Source organism: Bos indicus x Bos taurus, chromosome 1, assembly GCF_003369695.1.
Source record: "Bos indicus x Bos taurus breed Angus x Brahman F1 hybrid chromosome 1, Bos_hybrid_MaternalHap_v2.0, whole genome shotgun sequence".
In the NCBI taxonomy this organism is placed as follows: domain Eukaryota; kingdom Metazoa; phylum Chordata; class Mammalia; order Artiodactyla; family Bovidae; genus Bos; species Bos indicus x Bos taurus.
The window spans coordinates 63,965,480-63,990,691 of NC_040076.1; the positions used below are offsets into that span (position 1 = coordinate 63,965,480).

The 25,212-nt window shown below is 41.1% G+C and overlaps 2 protein-coding genes across 8 annotated transcripts in view; one reads left to right on the forward strand and one right to left on the reverse strand.

Moving 5' to 3' along the window:
• The window catches only part of ARHGAP31 (Rho GTPase activating protein 31), a 122,571-nt gene extending 115,231 nt beyond the window's left edge, over positions 1-7,340 (forward strand). Inside the window, exon 12 of one of the 2 annotated variants that reach the window (XM_027526582.1) lies at positions 224-7,335. In XM_027526582.1, coding sequence (XP_027382383.1) covers positions 224-2,653 — 2,430 coding nt within the window. In that variant the 3' untranslated portion in view covers positions 2,654-7,335. Of the gene's footprint in view, positions 1-223 lie in introns of both variants that reach the window. The other variant, XM_027526673.1, reaches the window with a different exon arrangement.
• A 6,273-nt stretch (positions 7,341-13,613) lies between these two features.
• TMEM39A (transmembrane protein 39A) overlaps positions 13,614-25,212 on the reverse strand; it is a 29,151-nt gene continuing 17,552 nt past the window's right edge. Inside the window, exons 5-11 of one of the 6 annotated variants that reach the window (XR_003508630.1) lie at positions 24,378-24,532; positions 19,568-19,916; positions 19,423-19,467; positions 18,618-18,805; positions 17,499-17,679; positions 16,504-16,624; positions 13,700-14,096 (exon numbers count right to left, since the gene is read on the reverse strand). Coding sequence is in view for 4 of the 6 variants with exons in the window: in XM_027526812.1 (XP_027382613.1) it covers positions 13,863-14,096; positions 16,504-16,624; positions 18,618-18,805; positions 19,423-19,467; positions 19,568-19,916; positions 24,378-24,532 (1,092 nt within the window). In the remaining 2 variants the exon portion in view is untranslated. Of the gene's footprint in view, positions 14,097-16,503; positions 16,625-17,195; positions 17,719-18,617; positions 18,806-19,422; positions 19,468-19,567; positions 19,917-24,377; positions 24,533-25,212 lie in introns of those variants that run through there. The other 5 variants (XM_027526812.1, XR_003508629.1, XM_027526896.1 and 2 more) reach the window with 5 other exon arrangements.

Here is a 25,212-nt window from a genome sequence, read left to right on the forward strand (position 1 = left end):
TTACAGTAGCATTTATCTTTTAGGGTTCTTGGGACAAGTGAGAAAACACGTTTAATGTGTGTTGTGGTACACCGTGAGCATTAATAAACATCTTCAGTCACCATTAGTGCCCTATCCTTTGTGTGCTGGGGTAGTGCAGCTGGTAGTGCAGACCCTTCTCTCCCTGGGAAACTGTGCCCAGTGTCTTTGGTTCGAAAGTAATCAGTTTCTTGATGTTTTTCAGGATGAAGATGATCTGGTCAACGCCCTGATCTGGTCTGAGATTCAACAGGAGCTGAAAATTATTGAATCTGAGGAGGAACTCTCCTCCTTGGCACCACCTGCTCTAAAGATCAGCCCAACTCAGCCTATTCTTGAATCTAGTCCAGGGCCTTTTGCTTCCCCGGAGCCCCCTGGGAGCTCCACCCCAGCTCCAGTCTCCGCCCCTCTGGAGGAGTGGACTAAGAATCCAACCAATCAGAGCACACTGGGCACTTCCACAGCAGCCAATAGAGAAAAGCTGGAGACAGCCGGCATCCTCCCTAGATCTGAGCCAGACCCCGAAAAGGGCCAGCGCCCAGACCCTGCCAGCCTGACTCCTCTGGAAATAGTTCCATTGGAGAAGTCTTCTCCACAAACAAGGATGGAAGTGGGAGCCCCAGGGAATCTGTCTCCTCTGCTCCCACCTGCTGCTCCCCCTCCAACACCTTTAGAGGAGGAACCTCGAGTCCAACTATTGAAGAGTGGCCCTGAGAGAGAAGACTCATCTGGGAATTTGAGAACCAATCCATATGCAGACCAAATGAAGTCCAAAGGCAGCCCTGAGATCCCTAGCCTTTGTCAGGGAGACAAGGCCTCTTCAGAAGAAAGTGAAAAGCAAAATTCAAAGAATCCTGCTCCTGAGAGCAAAGGCTCTAGTTTTCCTAGCCCAACCAGGGAGGCCGAGATTTCCCCACAAGGAGAGGAGGACGTAGCCCACTCAGTACAGGAACCCTCAGACTGTGATGACGACGACACTGTGACAGACATTGCCCAGCATGGCCTGGAGATGGTGGAGCCCTGGGAGGAGCCCCAGTGGGTGACAAGTCCCCTGCACTCACCCACCCTTAAAGATGTACAAGAGACCCAGATGCAGGGCCCCCAGGGCCACCGACTAGAAAAGAGGCTTTCTCACAGGCCCAGCCTTCGCCAGAGCCATTCTCTAGATGGCAAAACCATGGTTAAGAGCCAGTGGACTCTCAAGGGTTCCTCCTCCAGCAGCTGTGCTGATCTTGAAGCAGAAAGGAATTCCAACCCCCTGCAGCCCTTGGCACCCAGGAGTGAGATTACTGGATGGGATGAGAAAGCCAAGAGGTCCTTTCAAGAGCTCTCTGGCCTGAAAAGGACAGAGGTTCCTCCTAAGCAGAAGGCACCAGGTGGTTCACAGCCCGCATCAGCAGAATCCAGCCCTGTCGGTCTAGCAGAAGGAAAGGAACTGGGACCACACGTGGGGCCACACAACCCTCGGGTTGAGCCTGGTGGTGATCCTGAGCCAGACAGCAGCAAGGAGAACTCACCTGGTGTGCAGGACCACACCTCACCTGGAGAGCATCCCCCTAAGTTCCAGCGCAAGAGTAGTGAGGGTGGGGCCCCGAAGGGGAAAAACAGGCCTTCGTCTCTCAACTTGGACTCCACCATTCCCATCATTGACCTCTTCCGGTTTGAGAATGCAGCCTCATTTGGGTCACCTGAAGTGCACCTCTCTGAGCCAGGAGACCCAAAGGTCACATGGCTGACCTCATCTCATGGTAAAGTAGACCCCTGGAGGGTTTACTCCCAGGACTCTCAGGACCTGGACGTGGTTGCCCATGCCCTGACGGGCCGCCGTAACTCAGCTCCTGTGAGTGTGTCAGCTGTGAGAACCTCTTTCATGGTTAAAATGTGCCAGGCCAGGGCAGTCCCAGTCATCCCACCCAAGATTCAGTACACTCAGATCCCACAGCCCCTGCCCTCTCAGAGCTCAGAGGAGAGTGGGGCTCAGCCCCTGGAGAGGAACCAAGAGGAAGCTGGCTCCACTGGTGGGACCTCTCAGAAACTTACCAAAGATGATTCTCTCTCCTCCTTGGAAAGCCCAAGGGAAGAAAAGCCAAAGCAAGATACAGGAGCCATTGAATCCTTGCCAGTGGATACCACTGCATCTCACGTGTGTGAGGGACCCACCCTTCCTCCAGAACCAGGTTTGGCCAACCTGCTGACCACTCAGGATGCAGTAGTACAATGTAGAAAGCGCACATCAGAGACAGAGCCATCTGGGGACAACCTTCTTTCTTCAAAAATAGAGCGCTCATCAGGGGGTTCTAAGCCTTTCCATAGGTCTAGACCAGGAAGACCTCAGAGCCTAATCTTATTCAGTCCTCCTTTCCCCATTATGGACCACCCACCCCCCTCATCTACAGGGACAGATTCCAAGGTCCTGCTGTCCCCTATCAGAAGTCCCACCCAGACAATTTCCCCTGGCCTGCTTTGTGGGGAGTTGGCAGAAAACACATGGGTCACACCAGAAGGGGTTACACTTAGGAATAAAATGACCATCCCTAAGAATGGCCAGAGACTAGAGACCTCAACAAGCTGTTTTTACCAGCCCCAGCGGAGATCAGTGATTCTGGATGGAAGAAGTGGAAGGCAAATAGAATGACATCAGTTCGCCTGCTGGTACCTGAGAAAATGTCATGATTCATCTGGAAGTTATTACAAAGGCTCCTTGCCTATATTCCAGGCAGAGGTTATCCAAGTTTGGGCTTATTTTGGCCTCTTCTTCTCTTTCTTTAGCCTTTTGACCATTTATTAATTAGGCCATTTGCCAGAAGAGAGGTCAGGGGAAGGACAGGAGATGACATTTAAATAAGCCTACTTGAGCAGGCAGGGAAAGTTCAGGTAAGGGAAAAGGATGAAATGCTGGCTTCCAGTGATATGTGGGGCTTAAACCGTTGCATCACTCCCCCGTTGCCATTATCTAGTGCTGTTAAGAGGTGGATGTGAGAATATCTTTTGAAAGAGAAACCCTTTGCCTATGTTGACAAATGTTGCTATTGAGGTTTAAAGGCCTCCTATTTACTTCATGCTTTTTAATGCTCTTTAAAGCATGTGTTCTTTTAGACCAGTTTTCTGATAAGCTTTGTAAAAGTGTACTATCCAGAGTAGAAGCAGGTTTGGAAATACAAACTAACATACACTTCGATATCCAAGTGGGTGAATTTACCCATGCTTTCCCTGAATCCCTGCAGACCTGTCCCAGATGGCTCCATACACCAGCATAGAAAATCAGAATGTATTCTCCAGAGCAGACTCTGAGACTGGTGCAATTCAAGAAGACTTTCTGGCTCTGGCTTTTATTAATTTGGGACTCCACTGTCCTGCCTCTGATTTATGAGTTCAGTAGTTGGGGAGGATGGGAGCTGAGCTGAGGGCTACCTCAGTGAAATGTGCTGAATCTTCATTTAGGTGTGATAGTGAAGTGATCTGCTCTCCTTCCAGTGTCTGAGTTCATGAACAGGATGCCATCATAGAGAAAAGCCTCACACATAGGCAGAACTACACTCTAAACGTGCAGTGCTTAAATCAGTGGGACATTTGTAAAAAAAACACCTCTAGCTCAGCTTCACTTTCTTTCCTCAGCTGGGATCTGAGTATAGGAGAAGATAAGGGGGGAATCCTAGGAGGAGAGAGAAGGACCCATGCAGGGCGGCCATCATTCCCGCTTGATCAGAGCTGCGCTTCTTGATGCCTTCCTTCCTCATTGTCCCTCCGTTGCTGAACAGCAGCTTTGAGGCACTCCTCCCCTTTCCATAGTCCTCCTCACCCACCACCCACCCCAGGTGCTCAGACTTGCTCTTCTTCTGTGTGTACGCAAGCAGAAGCAATAAACCAATCTGATCTTATTTTCGTTATTTAGAACGTCAAGTGGTTCTTTGCAACTGTAAAGAGAAAGGATGATTAACATAACCTGCTGACAGATTTTTGGTGCTTTTTCCAAAAAGGGCGTCTTCACAGGAGCCCTGCTCAAGGCAAAACCCATCAAGGTATCAACACTTTCAGACCTTCGAGGACAACTATCTTGTTTGAAAAACAAAGGAAGTATAGGACCTATTTTTAGCCCTGTGCACCTCTTCTCAGGTTCAAGGCTGGCTGAACTCTGTCCAGAAGCTCAGTCACTGCACATATTTCTCTTAAGAGCTAGCAGTACCTCTGGGCTGACCTCACAACTGAGGCTGGTACTGGGCTGGCTTAGGAGCTGAACTGAAGTTACCTCCTCTAGTGAGAAATTGGAAGCTGATGTCCTGCAACAGTTACGTGTTGCTCTTTCTCTTCTTTCTGATAAGCCTTACTGAGTTTTGAAGCCTTGTCCTATGCCTTTTAAGTCAGTATCTATGGCAGAGATAACTGGCAGGCCAGCCCATGCGCTCTGCTCTCAGAGGACCCTGAGTGAGCAAGGGGAACAGTTAATAGGCCTTTGGCCTGTGTGTTTTGCATTCTCATTGGGTGAGTAAAATATCAGACCAACAGCCAGTGAGATGTAAACCCATAAGAAAAGTCCTTCAAGCATAGTATTTTCCCCCTAGGCAAGCAAGGTGAGGGAGTATAGTGGTGTCAGATGAGAAGGGCCACATTCATATTTGAAAAGGACATTTCTGCCTTATCAAATGTGGCCCGTAGGCGTTATGTCAACCTCAGTACACTGTGGTATCTACGTTTTGATAAAGATCATGTTCCAGTTAGCAGGTGAGAGAAGGAGGGAACTGCACTTTTCTTCACCATCAGAACTCTGAGCCGAGTAACTAGTTTATGATGATTTTAAATTTTTTGTTTGTAACACTTAGAGGATATATTTTAATCTGGGGATAGACTGAGAAGTCGCCATTAACAAGTGAGTTCAACTTGAGGCACCCATGTAGATTTATTAAATGACTGCCATGTTTCTTAGATTCTGACATCTTTTATTTGTAGCATCTTCAGGGGTTTTATGTGTGGATGTCATCATGAAATAACAACTGAAGATATTCCCTACTCTGAGCTTTCCTGCCCAATCAATCCAGAAGGCCTTGGAAGCTGACTCACCTTCTTGGTCAATGTCCTGCTGCTAAAGTGTGGACCTCTCCATCTTCATAAGCTTCCTGGGGAAAGCCTGGCACTGATGACATTCCATTGCATTACAGGGAAAACTCATTACATTCATATGCTTGAAATTGTTCCCCCCAAATCTGAGATTACCTATTTGGATATCCACTTGGGACTGAAAAATGAACCCCTCTGAGAATGGCTGGATGGAAATTAGACTGCCTGCTTCTATCCAGGGGAAGCAAGAGAAGAGGTGTTGCTGTTTATAGGAGGATCTACACGCTGCCCTAGATAGGGCTACAGAAACAGATTCTCAAAGGGCTGTTGGTCCTCAATATGGGGGTAGCTCAAATTCAACTATTGGGCCTCAACATGGGGGTGGCTGATTTAAAACTTGAATTTAAAGTGAAAAACATGCATATTCTAATGTTTCTTTCAGTGTTAATGGCTGCTTAAAAGGATGATAACCTATATTTTGGCAAAATGGCCCTTGCAAGCCAACCTTTTCCCCCCACTTTTTTGCCAAAATGTACCAGGTAGAAGGAATGTGGCTTTTACTCTCTGCTTCAAATGGAATATGAAGAGGCCTGACCCAAAACCCCATTAAGACACTGTTAGCCTAATCTAAGCCTTAAAATTCAAAATATTGGCCAAGGCAAAATTCCGTATTCTGGGGAGATTAAAAATGTAAACATCATCAACAGACAATATTTGGCAAGATCTTAGTAATATTTGGGCACTTAAGAACTCTGGAATTCTTGAAGAATCTAATGAAAAGGGGGAGAAGGATGGTAGCAAATGAAATGGCCTATAAGCAACTAGTAGCAAGATTTAGACCCGTTAAGTTACCAAATGAAAGCACAAGGGGGAAACAAGTAGCAACTTAGCATCTTCTAATATGATTGCTGATAGTGTGCAAGTTACCCACTGACTTTAATCAAATTAAACACAATTACAAATCCAGAAGGTACTAGGAAGACATTCAGGTTTTGAGAATTTTGCTTTGATCAATTGACACAATTAGAGTGGTGACTAAGAATAAACCTGAGGTTTTGCATGGTCTTAACTGTCGGACACGACTGAGCGACTGAACTGAACTGAATTAGTTTGGCTGTGAAATCCTCTTGGATGTTTGCAAATGAACCAGGTAACATCAGGGTTCCATACTCCACTTCCATTCATCACAAAATGGGTTAACTCCTGTTGGTGATGAAGTCATAGGTCCAAGATATATTGTTACTTTCATGTCTAATGTTTAACACATGGTAATAACATTTGCCTCAAGTTGGGTGGAGCAGTCATTTGTCTACACAGGCCTGTTCTGCCTGAAAAGCTGTTGGGAAACAGGATTCATTTGTCTGGGGTTGTAATGGGAGAGGTTCAGGGAAGGTCCATTTCCCCCCAGGGACTGATTAGAGTCATGTTCTAACATGTCCTATCTGATGACAATGTGAATCTTGGGGTTAAGTGTTGCCAGGAGTGTGATCTTAGATGTCTCCAGCAGGAAGATGAGTTCAAAATGTGGAATGACAAAGACTGTGTCCTCCTTTGTCAACACCTTCCTAATAAAGGTAGAGAGGGAGTGAGTACCTTTCCAAGCATGGAGAGAAATGGGAGATGGTGGAAGCGTGATGGCTTAAGATCAGGGTCAGTCCAGATGGTGTAAACTTGGGGCCACCACTGATTCGACTGACACACAGGAAATCTAGGAGCACTAGGTTTATGAGCAATACAGGGATCACTTCTAGGAGGATGGAGGGTGTGGTTAAATATAAGAAGCCCATGAAATACAGAGTCCTGTGTTTTACTGGATGAATCACAATGCTTTGCATTAATTTAATGCCATAGTACTTCCTGGCTTATAATTCTGTAAGGTAAAGCACTTTCTCAAAGGAGTCTATCGGAAAGCCACACGATTTCAGCTGTTTGTTGAGCTTGATAAATGTTTCCAAAGATATAATCAAAATGTTTTTCTATTGATTAAAGAAGCATAAATATTAAACCTATCCATAGAGACATTTAAGTGTAATTAAAAGATTGTTATGCTTTAAAGTGTACTCTAATAAATGATATATAATGCTCATGATGGCACTATGAACTAGAAGACATGGGTCATCTACATCAATAATAGGAAAAGTGGATTATATGCCTTCTGGCTCATTGTTCTAGTTTGTTTTGTTTGATTTTTTTATTACTTCAAGGTTTGGTCTCCTCAAGGCAAAAATCCTGATTTGCTTCAGTAAAATTTTCTTGCTTTTGTTATCTTGCATTTTAATAATTGTCAAATATTTACAACTTCACTCTCTTACTGTTGCAGTCATACATGTCACCCAAGATACCCGGTATAAATCAATGGATGTTATAATGAAAAATGAGAAGAAAAAAAAGTTATTCTCAGAACTCCACCGTTTAAGGAGTTATGTGGATCTACCTACAGAAACGTGAACTCACATTCAAGTTTTTCTATTGCTTGAGTTAGGGAGGACTGTTTGTTTCAGTGATTTTTGTTAATGGTGCTCTGAAGGAAAAAAAACAAAAGTTTGCTGTCCTGGCATATATTACCTCAGAAGGGGGTTGCAGGGAGTGGGGGAAAGGCACTCAATGAGTTTAAATGTCAGGCCTTAAAAAATATGATACTGCCTAGGCTCCCAACTTGGTGATATTTGCAGTGAAAAGTAGTTACCAAGAGGATTAAAATTCAAGCATTTTGGGAATATCCTATTTAGAACTTTATACCAGTCAGGCCTGCTCCTCTTCCTTCATTACTGTTATAAATGCCTTTTTTTCTTATGCACTCCCAGATCCCCACATTCCTTTGTTTCCCTCCTGAGCGAGCCCACCACCCTTCCCCATTTCCAGTCTGGCAACAACAGTTCCCCTCACTCCTGATCTTTCCTCCAGTTCCTCAGGGTCCCCCCCTCCTTGCAGTCTCTTCACTGAATGTTGCCTCCACTTCTTCGACTTCAATAAAACCTTGACATTCACCTGAGGACAATTCTTTCTCTGCCCATTTCTCCCACATTATACAGACTAGGAAAAGCCCAGAAAATTTATCCAGTTTCCCACTCCTGCTTCTGCACCATTTCTTCCCATCTCATACAAAAGTCTCACTACTAGAATTTATGGCATCCAGCTATTTTAATTTTTCCATTCTTTGTGGCCCTGATATAATCCATGTCCCAGATTTCCAGTCTTTGGTACCAGGCTCCATTTCCTTTCTACCTCATGTCCCATCATCATCCTGGATGACTTCAATGTTCCTGAGGAAAATTTGCCACAACTGCTTACAGCTTTTGCCTCAACTGTTGCTTCCACAGTTACACATCAGGCTGTTTCATAACACAGAAGTCTGTGATCTTAAACCCCCATATTCCTTTCTCAGAACTTCTGTCTTTGCTTCATTTCTTCTACTTGCTCAAGATCACAGATGTCTGCCCCAGCCTTCCTCTATCGGATGGCCATTACCCCCACCAGACTTCATCCTTCGCCTTTCCAGACCCCAAGTACATCATTACATCATCTGTTATTCTCATAACTTACTTGGCCACTCATCCTTCAGCTATGCCTGCATGGCAAACCTCCAAACCAGAGGCAGGACTCTTACCACCCAACTTCTCTACTCTTTTACTGTGTCTATTTAATAGAGTTCGACTAGAGAAAATCATAAAACCATGATGAAAGCCATTGTAAATTTATGGTTTATCACCTCAGCAGTGGCCTCATTCTCAAAACTCACACGGTATTCCAGATGGACCACTCCTTTCAAAACCTAATGGCTTCTTACTTCACAAGTTTATACAGACTTCCCTGATAGCTCAGTTGGTAAAAAGAATCCACCTGCAATGCAGGAGACCCCGGTTCGATTCCTGGGTTGGGAAGATCCACTGGAGAAAGGATAGGCCACCCACTCCAGTATTCTTGGGCTTCCCTTGTGGCTCAGCTGATAAAGAATCTGCCCACAATGTGGGAGACCTGGGTTCGATCCCTGGGTTGGGAAGATCCCCTGGAGAAGGGAAAGGCTACCCACTCTGGTATTCTGGCCTGGAGAATTCCATGGACCCTATAGTAGGGTCACAGAGTCAGACATGACTGAGTGACTTTCCTGTTTATGCTTATGTTTCCTCCACCTCACAGAATGCTTGTCTCTTTATTCCTGTGTGTACCTAAGCTTCTCAGAGGAAGCACTCCACCTTCATGCTCCATTAAATTTCTCCTGCTAAAGCTACCAGCGGTATCACACTAAAGCCAAGTCAAGTCTTGCCTTACCTCATATTCGATACTGTAATCATGACTCTGGAACCTCTTGATTCATCTCTCTTGGACTTCCATTCCCTTTGATTCACTTGAAAGCTTCCTCCTCCCTTGAATGTTGTTATTCATCAGAATTCCATCCTCTTTTCAGTCCACATACTTTCCCTCATTATTCATGTCCATAGCTTTTTCTATCACCCAGTAGTGGTGACACCTCACCCTCACTTTTCCTGTCTTCTCTTACATGGACTTTCAAAACGGTTGGCTAACTGATCTCCCTGCTTTAAGTCTCACATCCCCCCATTCTCCAAGCCTAGCCTGTGTACAGCTGCCAAAGTTATCTAAGACAGTGGTTCTCATCAAAATCCCCTGGAGGGTGTGTTCAAACAGACTGTTGTATTCATCCAGAGTTTCGGACTCAGTTCAGGGGTAGGGCTTGATAATTTCCATTTCTAACAAGTTCCCAGGTAGGTGATCCTTATGCTGCTGGTCCAGAAATTACACTTCCAGAACCCTTGACCTGAGAACTCTTTGGGTCATCCTAAGTCCTCAGCTTAAAATCTCTCATTAGATGTCCTTCTGTCCACTTAAGAATTATCATAAGTGCTTGTGAAAAGTGTTTATTACTGGGATTCACCCTCAAGATCCTTAGTAGATCTGATGCAGCCGAAGAATTACTCCTTTGACAATCTGTGACCTACAAGATAATAAAAATCTGAACCACTTAATGTGGAATTCAAGTTCCTCTGCAATCTATTCCTTGCCTAGCTCTTTAGCATTACTGAACTCTTCCTTAAAATCTGAGTTTTTGTATATACTGTTCACATTGCATGAGCCCTCCCTCCATCTCTGTAGTAAACTAGAGACTGTTGTATTCATCCAGAGTTTCGGACTCAGTTCAGGGGTAGGGCTTGATAATTTCCATTTCTAACAAGTTCCCAGGTAGGTGATCCTTATGCTGCTGGTCCAGAAATTACACTTCCAGAACCCTTGACCTGAGAACTCTTTGGGTCATCCTAAGTCCTCAGCTTAAAATCTCTCATTAGATGTCCTTCTGTCCACTTAAGAATTATCATAAGTGCTTGTGAAAAGTGTTTATTACTGGGATTCACCCTCAAGATCCTTAGTAGATCTGATGCAGCCGAAGAATTACTCCTTTGACAATCTGTGACCTACAAGATAATAAAAATCTGAACCACTTAATGTGGAATTCAAGTTCCTCTGCAATCTATTCCTTGCCTAGCTCTTTAGCATTACTGAACTCTTCCTTAAAATCTGAGTTTTTGTATATACTGTTCACATTGCATGAGCCCTCCCTCCATCTCTGTAGTAAACTAGAGCGCCTTCAAAAGGCATCACGTGACTGATGCAGTGTAGCATCCCGACACTACAGTTCCCCAGCAAAGTTGATCACTTCTGCACTCTCTTGCATGTACTTCCTTGACTAAACACTTTTGTGTTATAATTGACTGACTTCTCTGCCTTCTAGTTAATGCACTCTGAACATCAGTATCTCTGGTACTCAGCAGCATTTAGCACACAGTAATTGCTCAATAAATAGAAATGAGAGGGATTGTGTAGAGGTAATTGATAGGGAGGGAAGGGAAAGCAGCTTAGGAAACATGGAATCACAATAAACATACTGAGGAGTTTCCATCATGCTAATGCATGTTACCCTCCTTAACTCAGACACATTTACTCACCTTAAGCCATCCAGACAACTGGTCAAGCATCTTCCCTTTTGCAGTATCCCAAGTTCACCTAACTGACCTATACCATTTTTTTTCACACACCATTTCCCAATATTTAACAATTTTTAAAAAGCTATTTAATGGGCATGCATCTCCACCATCACTAAATAAAGATGGTGTCCTTTCACATGATCCCTAAAAACAGGATACACAAGTAACTAGTAATTCTCTCCTCTACCTGACTGTGACACCTACAAATGTCAGCCAAAATAGGTAGACAAAACTGAACGGTTTTATCTCTGATGCTGTTGTATCTGGAACAAGGGGGGTAACGTGCAATTCCGTTAGTCAAAATTTATTTATTTGCTCATTTGTTTGGCCAGGCTGGCATCTGGTCCTTCTGTGCTACTTCTTTAGAACATGGCCAAGACAAGTCAAACCGGAAGGAGGAATCCTGTCAGCTTTCAAGACCAGCCTATTAATCTCTAACCAGTTACCTGGGCTACTTTACAGTGATAGAACCAATTTGGGGTCATTGTGATGAAACATCTTTGTGCCTCGGCAACCCATTTTACTCTTAGCTGTCAAGTAATCTCATCAAAATGTTAGTCAAAAGAAGCATATCTTGGGACTCCCCCAGTGGTCCAGCAGTTAAGACTCCATCTTCCAATGCAGGGGGCATGAGTTCAATCCCTGGTTGGGAATTAAGAGCCCACATGTTGTGCAGTGTGGCCAGAAATAAAATAATAAAATTTTAAAAATTAAAAAAAGAAGCATATCATTAAGAGTCTAAGGAAAGTACACTGAAATGGCAGCTTTGCCACCTTCCCCAACTCCAAGAACCACCATATGTAGGCTGAACCACTTTACAAAAACCAACCCACACACTGGTTGCTATTTTTCCAGTGCACCAATATTGTCGGGCTTCCCAGGTGGCACTAGTGGTAAACAATCCACTTGCCAATGCAGGAGACTTAAGAGACGTTGGTTCAACCCCTGGGTCGGGAAGATCCCCTGGAGGACAGCATGGCAACTCACCCCAGTATTCTTGCCTGGAGAATCCCATGGACAGAGTCGTCTGGTGGGCTACAGTCCATGGGGTCACAAAGAGTTGGACACGACTGAAGCAACTTAGCACATAGCACACAAAATTGCTCCTACCTGAGGGATTGTCTCCTTGAGGATACCTTCCACTGGTGCCACTCCTAGCACTATTTCCTTATTCTGACTTCTCTTTACCACATTTATCACTACTAGCAAGAGACATTATATATGTTTATTTACAGCATATTTCGCACCTCCCATTCTGCATACTGTAAGCTCTATGAGGTAGGGCCTTTACTTTTCTTATTCGCTACTATATCCCCAGTGCCTAAAATAGTGCCTGGTGGTCAACACATATTTGTTGAATGACTGAATACACTCAGAACGAATTCCAAATAACGTAACTTAAAAAAAAAAAAGTATATCCATCAAAACTTACGGAAACAATGGTCACACACAGCAGTCACTTAGGGTAGCTTATATACACACCTATTCCTCACAGTGCTGTCTTTGCTGAAACCTGTTGGGAACTCTTTCAGAGCCAGTATAGGAATTATATGATTATTTGTTTGTTTTTACTTCATAAGCCATATGTGTTTCAGCTGTCTTTGGTGAAATCTGTTGGGAACTGTTTTCAGGGCCAGTATTAGGAATTATATGAATATTTGTTTGTTTTTACTTCATAAGCCATATTGTGTTTCACCAAAAGCTTCACAGTGTAAAAAGGTCAAAATGAACATAGAAAACACGTGAAAATGTATTTCAGGTTCTCAAGACAAGGCTCAGAAATTTAGTTGACTAGTGACATCAACTGACTGAGTATAGCCCCTTTCAAGAAAATGGACTGAAAGGGGTTAATACAGACATAAAGGTTCTGGAGTATGAAATTAAGAACACACACAGATCAAACTATTCGAGGAGAAAGAGGTAACTTCTCATATTTCCCTTCTACTCATAACTCCAAATAGGCCATGGTAGGGGGGTTGCTGCTAGACTGCATCCATTCCTCCAGTTACTTGGGTGTCTTCAACCTGCCAGACCCCAGGCCAGGGGATCTGTGCTCAACTTCTCCCACTGATCACACCCAACTTCTTCATAAGTTTGGGCACTCTATCCTGTCCTTAAAAGTATTATTTCAAAACAGCTAACAAGAAAAGGAAAATCTTTTCAAGCAAAAGAAGTGGAAGAACAGGGAAAATGAGCTAATATCCTGTTTTAGGATAAGAGCTTTCACAAAAGTATATTTAAATGTCATAGAGCAGACAGAATGCAGATTTCCTACCTCAGAAATGCTTCTTCCCAGTAGGCAACAAAGAGAACCCCAATAGGACTTAAACCCACTCTTGCCCCATGCACTCCAATACTATCTGCCAGTCAAAAAACAAAACAAAAGATAATGAGTACTGTCAGGCAACTCCACTGATCTCTCTGTAACAATAAGGCCAACCAAAGACAAAAGATGAGGAGGACTGGGAGGAAAGCAGACACACAAAAGGTACCATGTCAAGTGATATATGAGATGTGTTCAGAAATGAATGAGTTATTCCAGGGCCATACAAACAAACCAATCTCTTTACTAGAGAGGCACACCTCTCCTCTGTATATTAGTCAAATATACTAACACATGAAAGATCACATCACCTTGTTTATGGATACATTTAATATCCCTTGCCCTTCCCACCTTTCAAAACATAATAGTATACAAAATATAAAATATCTTAAATATTTATAAAAATCGCAAGAAAAAAATAGAACGTATGAAAATATTTTTATCTGAGTTCTCCCTCATTGTTGAGAGGCAGCTTAGTTTGCCTTGAGTTCGTAACTGTTGAGCGGATAGGAGTATGCCCTGCCTAATACTATTCTGTCCCGGAGGAGCTTAAATAAAACATAGTAGTTGCAGAAGAGGATGAGAGCCATGGAAAGTGTGTGGTTCCACTTCTCTGACCGCAGCAAGGAATAGAGCTGGTAGAAGACAACACTGCCCTCAATAAGGATAAGCAGATTTAACAGCCTTAATGGACGATGAAACAGGAACTGTAAGGAAGTTAAAAAGCAAAATGTTATTTCATAGAAAAGATGGCAGTTATTCTCACATTTTTTTCTAAAATCATTTTACAGTTATAGGCTCCTATGTACACTAATAAGTAGATCTGCTTATTGAATGTCAATCAGGCAGAGATCCAAACCCATTCTTTTTTGCTCAAGGAGTAATGAAATACATTTTATTTCAATACCCCTGAGAAACAGAAAGGGATTTATCCAAAAGAAATCTTCCTCAAAAAAAAAAAAAGTTTTTCCTAGATTATATCTTATCTCAAATATTTTACTTGAGATAACCACTTAAAATGTAACTGCTTAAAAATGTAAAAATCGTTGGTTTGTGGGCTGATCTAAGATATAAACACCTAAACTAAACAAGTCTGGAGGGAGGGGTGGTAATACAAGTTGAAATATCAATACAGTAATTTCTTAATTTCTTAAACTGTTACCCACCAAGCTGTTTTGTTTTGCCCAGTTTTTCTGGATATTGAGAAGTAGGGTATACAAAGACAGAACATTGAAGAAGGAAGGAAAGATTAGTTAGAATTAAGAGACTGGCTAAACACAGAGCTCCAAGTTCATCACTCTTAAGAGGCTGAATCCTAGTTGACTAATAAAAATGTATTATGAATAGAAGACAGTGGTCACAGACTGCAAACTGTGCTAATGGTAGTGTATCAGATCTAAAAGAATAAGTTAGACCTCAGGGCTCAAATCTGAGAATAAAGCTCTGAAAGGTTTAACTGGGTTCTCGGGATTCTTCTGCAGGAGAAAGAACATGCTTACCCTGGATTTTATTACATGATCTCCAGTAATACCATGTATAATACTGGCTCAGAATTAACATTCTAAAAAAAAAATCAGGCAATTTCAGATTCTGTGGCAATTATACCAAATATAATTAAATGTGTAGGTAGGCTATAAACTGAAAGAGTAAAAATGTGAGGAGAGCCACAGTTACAGGTAGCAGGTCCATTCTAAACTTCAGTGTGCCTTAAGAATCATTTCCAAATATGTAAATGATGCAAATTCCTAGGATTCTTCAGAGATCTGACTCTAAGGGACCCAACCACCACTCTGAGAAGCACTGATTTACGTGTTTGGTCACACAAAATCAGTAATAAGTTCCTTAATCTTTCTTCTATGGTTTCCACCTGATTCTTCAGCTGTCCAACACTAGCAAGGAAAATACTTATTTTTCAAGCAGGAAATTTTAATAAACCATCTGGTTACTGTCGGCTTCCAGGGGACCATAATGGCCAACAGATGCCATTAACAGCCTGTGGAATTCAGCTGGCTGAATGAAATATTCTGTGTAGAAACCAGATGTTTGTGCAGTTATAACCTAAGTCCACTCCTCCATCTTAAGGCAATCCCACAGGAGTCAAAGAGATTGTCATAGTTCCCTCATTCAAAGGCCTTCCACCTCGGCCCACCCACCCCTATTTATAAGCAGCCTGCCCTGATGCAAGTTTTCAGTTTTTAATGAAAAAGTCCTTAGTAGTGAACACTCGCAGAACCAGAACGTCCAAGTACTGGGAGGAACTGGGAGGGATGAAGGGAGGGATGGGAGGGAGAAAGGGATTCAAGTATCAAATGAATGAATGAATGAATAAAATCTCCCAATTCTTTTTCAGAATATGATCTCCATTCAAAGGCAATGCACTGCACTTTGGGCATTTTTACTGAAAACAGTTTCCTGCATGTACCTTCTATTCCCCATTCCCATTAATCAGTTTGTCTTTCTTTAATAAGTAAATATTTCTCCCTCCTAGAGCCAGAATTTCTGGAAAACTGAAAGATCAAACAGAACATAACCCAAGACATAAATCAAATGGGACAGAAACTGGCTTTAGTAGGTATCTATTGCTTTTTTCCTTTCAAACTTTTAAGCCTTTTTTCCTTTTAATTCGAAAAAAGGTAAAAGACCACAGATCATGCCATCTGCCTGTGTTTCAAAGGGGAAGGCTAAGTATTTTAAGGAGATGATATACATGAGAAAAACCAAAAACTAAAATCATATTATTACTATATTAGATACTGCATAATGACACACAGATATAATAGCGATACTGCTAAACCAAACTATTACAAAATTAAAGACTGTAAGATGAAAATGGAAGTCTTAAATAATTGTGTACTTCTTTCAAGTAATACTAGACTCAACAAATTCCATTGTAACTAGAGAAACCAGTCAAACTATTAAAGTTGAGATACTGGCATTTCACCTTCAATCTGCCTTTCAGAAGTATTCCCAAAGGACAGAGGCCATTACAGTAGTAAAATAATTACCCTGTATTAATGTCCTAGTATGTGCTATACTCTGTGCTAGATATTTACACACAGAGTGGCCTCCTAACACTCCTAAGCTTATGTCTGAAAAGAAATAAGCGGTACTTGCATAAAAGCGGGCATGGGATACATCTGAAGGCACCGCCACGTTGTAAGGCCCCACGGCTCTATATAAGCATCTGCTGTGTCGCACCAACACCCCTTGAGGCCATATTGTATTTTCTGACCAACTAAGGGAGAAAGAAATGCAATGTTAGCATATTGGCAATTACAGATAAGATAGTGTCTGGCAAAACCAGCTATATTTCTATGGAAAAGATTAAGTATTCAAGTCTTCATCTGCCTGAATTCTGAAAAGACAGTGATTCCATGGTCAGACTGGAAGGAGTTAGAAAGGATTTATTATAACTTCATTGCTATATTTAGAGAGAAAAGTTAACTACAAAGTTAACTCAGTGTCAAAGGACTTAAGAGGCTTAGGAGAACAAGCAGAAACAAATGTGTAAGTAAGGCATCTGTGAGCCAGAAAATCGAGTATAAGCAGGTGGACTGTCACCTCAATCCCAAGTGAGCAGAGTCCACCGGTGGAAATGCTAGAGGGAACAAACAAGAAGAGGAAAGTGGATGGTAACAAGATGAGTGGAGAAATTAACACATTATCGAACTAGCGTGACATTTACTGCAGAATTACATCCCACAAGCTACAGAAAATCTATTCATTTATCACACATTTCAAGTGCTTCATACTGTGAGAAGCTGTACAGAAGAATACAGAGACACACAAGGTACCAACACACAGACTTTTCTTTTTACTGCTTTCCTGGTTTATTTTTATAGAGGTTCTCTAGGAAAAAGAAGTTATGCAAGAAGCTTCACTCTTTCCAGCACCAACATAATGGAGTTTGGGTGGGGATGGGGGATCTTCAGGTTAAACTTTTTTTAAAAAAAATCTAAGTTAATTCATCTCTTCCTGATTTTGGAAAGGTTAGTTTCCTAGGGTAAGAACTGGGACAGCATTTTAAATATGTTAAAGAAAAAAAAACGTCTAGCACCCTGAAGCTTTCCCAGTTCAGAAAATGTTCCATCAGCCTTGCTCACACTTACCAGCATTAAAGTGAAGACACACCTCATGGCCATGTGCCATCAGGAGCCTGAAGATGTACAGTACTAGCACTGTGCATTGGATTTTCAATTTTTATTGAAATCTGTCCTTTGCCCACAGTCAGGTTTCTTTTCAGCCTGGCCCAATCTCTTTCAGTTCCTGGGCTTGAAGGCCTGTGCTAATCTGTATCAGACATCAAGGCAAATAATTGAAGGGAGCACTCTGAGGGGAAGAGGGGAAGGGAATGTCACCTTTAATTAGGACACCTTTAATTTCCTAATTTAATTAGGAAAGAATTTCTAGGTGATGAAATTTGTGAAATGTTCAAATTATAAAAGGGAGCAAGATGAAGATGGTCCAGGTCTGAGAGAAAGGCATGATGAAGGTCTCAGAAGCAAGACAATAAAAGGATTCTAAAGTCAGTCACTTTGGACCATAGGGACCATGCAGAGAAATGACTGACAGGGGGACACAATGAAAGGAATACTCAGAAAGAACTCAATCAGGGACAGTTTTCATTTGAATATAGGAAAAGCAGAGCAACATTCATTAGTTTAGGAAAAGAAGTGCACGAAGATGCAGGCTAATACAACAACAAAACAAAGAAACAAAAAAACAAAAATAAGTAAACAAAAAATAAAAATGCTGTCTAGGAAAATTACTAGAGCAAATTTACATTTATTAGAGAGAAAAGACGAGAGAAGCAAAGTCCAGCTGCCTAAGACAATTAGCTAGCAGCTATTTAGCTGTGGCAATGAAAACAAGAAGATGAATCTCACAGTCTTCTAAAGAAAATTAAAAATATATCATGAGTCTCTGAATTTGGGCAAATGGTTAGGACTGAAAGAAAACTCCAAGGTGATAGTTTGGGAAACAAATTACACACTCTAGAGTGACTGGGCAGTTGAAAGGTAGAAGGCATTTGAGGAGGGACTGGGGATGGTGGTGGAAATGAGTTAATGTTCCCTGCTTTCAGTTTAGAGTGATGACAAGCACCCATGTGGGCAAAAACTAAAAATTAAATGTTCAAAGCCAAGAACAAGAATGACATACAAAGCAAATAAACATGGTCAGCAGCATGTAAAAAGGTGTTAAATGGTTTTATCCTCTAACCTACTTACATGTGCTGTGGAGCATTGCTGTAGGAGCCATGTTCAAGCTTCTGCCACTTGCCCAGGTGAGCAGCTGATTTATGCAGCAAATCACAGTACTTGGATGGCAGCAGCTGTGTGGTGAGCATGACAAAAGCATTGATCCACACCATAATGAGGTGCTCACATGACCAGCGCATGTCATAGTACTGGGTACTCTGGAAGAGATTAGAAGAGAGAGAAATGATCCATGTGCTGGCGAGCAAGAAGGCAGGGATGGATGCGTGTATATATGCCCCGCAGATAATGCCACTCTGAGTCACACATGCATTTGCTGTCCTGCTGTCCGTGCAGAAAGTTCAAGAGCAGAGTCCTCCAAAATCCTGCAGCCTGACTTTCTGGTTGCATGAGTTAGGGTTGGGAGGGAGAGGCAATGATACTTTAAGTTCTTTCTGTCTAGAAGTGAATGCTCTCTGTGAATGACCACTCCAGCTGCAGATGTGCTGCTCAATGGGTGAAGGAAGGGCACTAAAATGACCCAAAAGATTCTGGGCCCAAGTGACATCCAGACCATTTTTCTCTTCTACCAAAATAAAGTTTAAATAAAGGTTAGATTAAATTCAAGGAAACTCCTGATGACCATGTTAAGATCAACCATGGTAGGCTGTATTTTACTGAAACTTCAGTCCTCTTACACTACCATATACTGATTCTAAGTACAAGTTTATTCTCTCCAGAAACTGGGGGTGGGGGAAATCTAAAAAAAAAGAAAGAAAGAAAACAAGAGGGGACCACCACGGGTGCATCACAGATAGGGAAACATCTATCCACCAACCAGGTATTGGTGCACTCCAGATGCAGCCGAACTCCACCATCCAGGCTGCCGAAGGGGAGACAGAGAAAAGGGGGATTAAATAATACCCAGTTTATGTCATCCACACACAAATCCAGGAAGCGCGGGAAAGCACGTAACCTCTTACCTTCACAAAACACAGGGGAAGAAACGCAACATAGTAGGCACTGAAGAGAGAGTTGAAGAGAACTTCCTTGATCCTGTGGTTGAAATCTGCTTTCAGACATTCCACTTCATTGCGAATGAGGTCAGGAGACAGTGGGCAGCTGTGGGTGGGGATGGGCGTGGCATTATTAAACTGTTCTTTTAGAGACTCCAGCAATAAGGAGAGGAAGTCCTTGGATCTCGCCAAGCCACCCACAGTTGAGGCACTTTCCTCTACTGCCTGGTGCTGAACGGCATAGGGAAAGTCTGTGAGGAGGAGATGAGCTCTACTATCTTGGTGGAAACAGCAGAGAGGAACATAAACACCAAACCTGTAGAAAAACAGGAGTATGAAAATGAGACCACAGATGCCACCTAATATCAGACCTCATAACTATGTTAGTAAAATAGTCATGATTCTTCAGAATGAACCTAATATAATGGGGACTTGGCTGATGGCAAATTCATTATCTGGGAAGCTCTTTAATTTCTTCCCACAAAGGCAATATATATTCTGTACGATAAGAAACTACAAAAAAAATCATGACAATTACCTAGAAATCATCCTTTTTATAATTTTTACAATTGGGTGCATAGGCTTTATATTTTTTCTATGTTTAGCTTCACACAGTATAAACTGTTTTGTATACTACTGTTTTAACTTTGGCTGTGTGATTATGTAGCTTGTATACACTGAGTATTTTCTCATGTCATTAAATGTTTTTGTTAACAATTCTAAAAGGTACTACAGTATCCTCATATAACTATACCATCCTTTACCTATTTCTCTCTTGTTAGAAACATACTATTTGTTATTTTCCACTATCATAATTACCAATGGAGTAAATAATTTCCCACACACATCTTTGTGTACATCTGGTATTTCTTGAAGGGTTGCCTTTTACTTCCTGTTTTCTCTTCTTAGTGGTGGGGCTCCCCTGCCTCCCCACAACATCACCCATATCACCACCCTAGCTCCCCTTGTTATTTTTCTCCACTGAACTGGTAAGATCATGTATTTTACATGTTTATTAGGTTTTTTATTTAGGGTTTTTTTTCCACTGGTCTAACCTCCCCTTACTACAATGTAAAAAGCTCCAGGAACCAGATATTTTAGTCTGTTTATTAGTTCACTGCTATATATATCCTTGATACCTATAATAGAGGCTGAAACATAGTAAGCACTAAATAAATACCTGATAAGATTAATACAAACAATTCAGAAGTACAATAGATAAATTCTTACAGGTAAAATTACTTGGCTAGAGGACCAAAAATTTGTGAGACTTTTCGTAACTTCTTAAAGTTACTTCAAACTTTGGTTCCTTAAAAACATTTTAAACACTTCCCTAAGTCTTAAGAAACTTCCACGTTATAACCTAGGTCTGTATTATAAATAAAGTGGTCATTTCACTGATATAAATTTAGATATTAAAAATAGAGAATAAAAAGACACTTTATGAATTTTATTTTAAAAAAATTAACAAATGTCACTTGTTCATAGTTCCCTATAGAGGGAGAAAGGATGACTTTATTACTAATTAAGAGGATGGTGAGCAGCAGCTCTGGGATCCAAAGTGAATGTGCCCTGGAGTAGCAGAAAGGGAGGTGAGTAAATGCAAAAGTATCAGGCAAAACTCACATGTGCAAAATTGCGAAAGCTAGAGAAGGCTGCAAGTTCAATACTGCTGAAACCGCACATGCAGGAGTGGGGTGAGAGCTGAGGTGTGGAGTAGATTGCCATGATGGCCCCGTTTCTTTACCCTTCCCAGTAGTTTCACCCACTGTCGCATAACTGCACAGCCCTCCTTCGCATAGAAGGAGACCCTGCCTAATCTCCATGCTGGGCTCAACAGTGTGATCTGTTCTGGCCAATGGCATGTTAGCAGACACGCTAGGATGAGAAGCTTTAAATGGGCTTGTACATTCAGGCTTGTTCTTTTGCCACTCTGCCAGTTTCATGTGACCGTGTCCAGAGACGGTTGCCAGAGCATGAGACTCATGGAACAGAGCTTACTTGTCCTAGATGCCTAAACAGACAGCTAAACAGACAGCCATCAGTCTCAAACATGTGACTGAACCCAGCTAAGATAAGATTGGGAGAGCCTCTTAACTTCCAGCTGATCCCAACATATGCACAATAAATACACAGAGTGTATGTATGCTACCACAGCTCTGCGGATGTTTGTTACCGCATCATATGTCAACAGATAACTGATACAGGGTAGCATCAAAGGCTTAGAGCATGGAGAGTTTTGTAAAGTACAAAAATGATTCATTAAAGAATTTTAAAGAGGGTTAGTACATATATTTAGACATAAACTTTGTTTGAATTACATGCTTATTTCATTGTTTTACAAGGGTATGGACAGCCTCCAAAAATAAGCTTCTTTACATATCTTAAAAGAAATGAAAAGGTTTGCTAGTCATTCTGATGATGGTAATCCTCTTCAGTCTAGCCAAAATATTCCTTGATATATCCATATATTAGCCTTTCAAGTTAGATATGGTTAATCTTCTACACTGGGACGACCCAGAGGGATGGTATGGGGAGGGAGGAGGGAGGAGGGTTCAGGATGGGGAACACATGTATACCTGTGGCGGATTCATTTTGATATTTGGCAAAACTAATACAATTTTGTAAAGTTTAAAAATAAAATAAAATTGTAGTTAGGAAAAAAAAATTAAAAATAAATAAATAAATAAATAAATGATTCAATCAGATATTGCTAGTAAACAGAATAACTAAATAATTTGTTTTCAACTCAAAACAGGTGAAATGTTAATCTAGAAATACAGAAACAATTGATGTAAAATATGCACCTTATAAGGAATCTGAATCATGAAAAATGAAGTTTATAACAAGAAAAATCATTCTGTATGAACCAAGTTGATGAGTCCTTTAAATAATTGTTTAAGTATTATAATTAGAACCTTACAGAGTACAACCAATAGAAAGACTCTTCTTGCCACAAAGTCAGACTTGGCTGCACAGTCTCTGAGTATGTCTTTATTTTATACAGTCACGACATATAAATTCATGCTTATGCTATAGCATCCTAAATGGTGTAAAGCAATGATTCTCAAATTTGAGCTAGCATCAGAATCATCTGGAGGACTTGTGTTAAAACACAAATCGCTGGGCCATACTTTCTAGAGTTTCTGTTTCAGTCTGGGGTTGATTCCAAGAATTTCTAACAAATTTCTAGGAGGTAGTGATGCTCTTGTTCTGGGAGCCACATTTTGAGGACTACTGAATTTAGAGTAATGGTTAAGACAATGGCTCTGGAATCAAAAAGACCTGGGTCTTTCTCATTAATTGTCTAACCATAGGAAAATTTTTCAACTGCTTAATCTGTCTTTACCTATGTCAAAAATTGCTAATTGTCTGCCAATAGCTACTGTTCTGTTCTTCCACAGCAACAGAAATTTTAGTTGAGATACAGCTCCCCTGCTGAAGATTCAGTTTTCCAGACTCCCTTACAATGTATTCTACTAGGGAAAGTGGAGCAAAAAGATAACAGAAGCTTGAGTCCTGACACCATGGAGCTACTACAACTATCCAACATAACTTAAATACACACTGTACAGGAGAGAGGAATAAATTTCTAACTTTTAAAGCCTCCAGTATGTTGGATCTGTTACAGCAGATTTTATACTACTTCCTGGGTGATTGTAATGATTTCATGAGATGATGTTTATAAGCACCACCTAGCCCAACATTTAACACATAATAAGAGCTGAATAAATGATAGCTATCTGTTACATCTAATGAAGGTGGTTTTAGCCAAATGTATACAAATTAAAAAACTATGCAAGATATTTAGTTTAATAAGGTAATATCTACAATAAAACACAATTCAACCATCAGAATGGCTAAAATTTTTCAAATGGAAAACATCAAATGCTGACAAAACTGTGTAGCTGTCAGACTCTTACAGTATTGGTGAAAGGATAAAATGATACCACTTCTTTGAGAAAAAGTCTGATAGACTCTAATTAAACTAAACATACTCCTACCTTGTGGCCTAGCAATGCCACTCCTACATATAATTCTCCCAAGAGAATGTAAAGGTAGCTTTACAAAAAAAGACTTGTATAAGAATGTGTATAATAGTTTGTTTTTTTTTTTAAGAGTAGTCAAAAACTAGAAACAACCCTGATGTCAAACAAGAGGAAAATAAACTGTGGTATATTCATGCAATGAACTATTATTTATAATATGTAACCATAGACAAATCTCAAAAACAACATGCTGAGTCAAAGATGGCTTGAAAGTGTACATATTGTACAATTCCATTTATATGATATTCTAGAACTGGCAACCTAATCTCTGGTGGGGGAAAAATAATCAAAACAGTGGTTGGCTCTGGGATGCAAAGGGTGGGGTTTGACTGGAAAGGGACATGAAGGAATCTCTGGAGTAATAGTGACATTCCATACTGGGATGAGGTTTTGATTTACACATGTATATGCATTTATCAAAACTCAGCAAATGTACACAAGATTTGTGAATTTTACTGTATATGAATTTTATATGGCAAATAAAGCTAATGAAAATGTTCTCCATTGGTACTGCTCAGGAACAACCTTAGTTTTTATCCATTGCCCTAACTCTATTCCAGTTTAGAAAATAAATTATTCGGTCACCCTACCCACTGATTTTTTTCCAATTGCCTAAACTTCAGATTTGCATTGAAGAATTTCATTTCCCTCCCTTTTATACCATCATCTGGCATGACCCAATAATTTCTTAAGACTTACTAATAAAATAGTAAAACTGGAGTACTCACGGGTAGCCAAGGAAAAGGAGATTGAGGACTGAATGGCTTCGGAAGAGATTGACGAGGGTCCAACAAAGTACCCATCCACACAAAGTAAGTAGCACCAAGCGGGCTGATATCAGAACCATGTAGTGAATCATTGATGATGCACCCGCCTTAGTGGCCTGTAAGTTTGGAAGCGCCAAAAATAAAAGTTTATAAATGACCTTACTCAAAAGCAATGTGACTCCAGTAAGGACTTAGTAAATTTAGAGGAAGATAAACTTGGGGGGGGGGGGGCGGTGAAGGAAGGAAAGGAGAAAAACTGCCCATCTCGCTTTATTTTCCTCTTTCTTGAAGGTTCAGATCACTCCAGGCAGTTAGCTGTTTCCTCCTTACATTCCCATGGTGCCTCACACAGACCTCCACACAATTTCTTATGAAATTGTCTAATTTATTTACATTGGGGCTTCTCAAAGTATGTTCCATTAACCACACTCATCAGAATCACTGGGGCTGCTCACTGTACATGCAAATTCCTACTTGCTTTCATCATCAGGTATAGGGAACAAACTCACAAGTTAAGGAACCTGTATTTTAACAACCCACCAAGTGATTTTTATATACATAAAAATAGTGAGCCACTAGTTTGACTCCAGACTAGACGATAGCCTCAACAGCAGCAACAGTGTTTCTATTTTTCTTTGAATCTTCCCCCCAATATGCTTGCTGAATTTATGTTTAGTAAATTATGGAAACTTCAAAAAGTAATGAGATCTTCTTTGACAAATCCCTATATAAATAGAAGGTTTGATGGTTTTTTTTTACTTTAGCAAACATGAAAATAACGCATGGTCCTTACTTC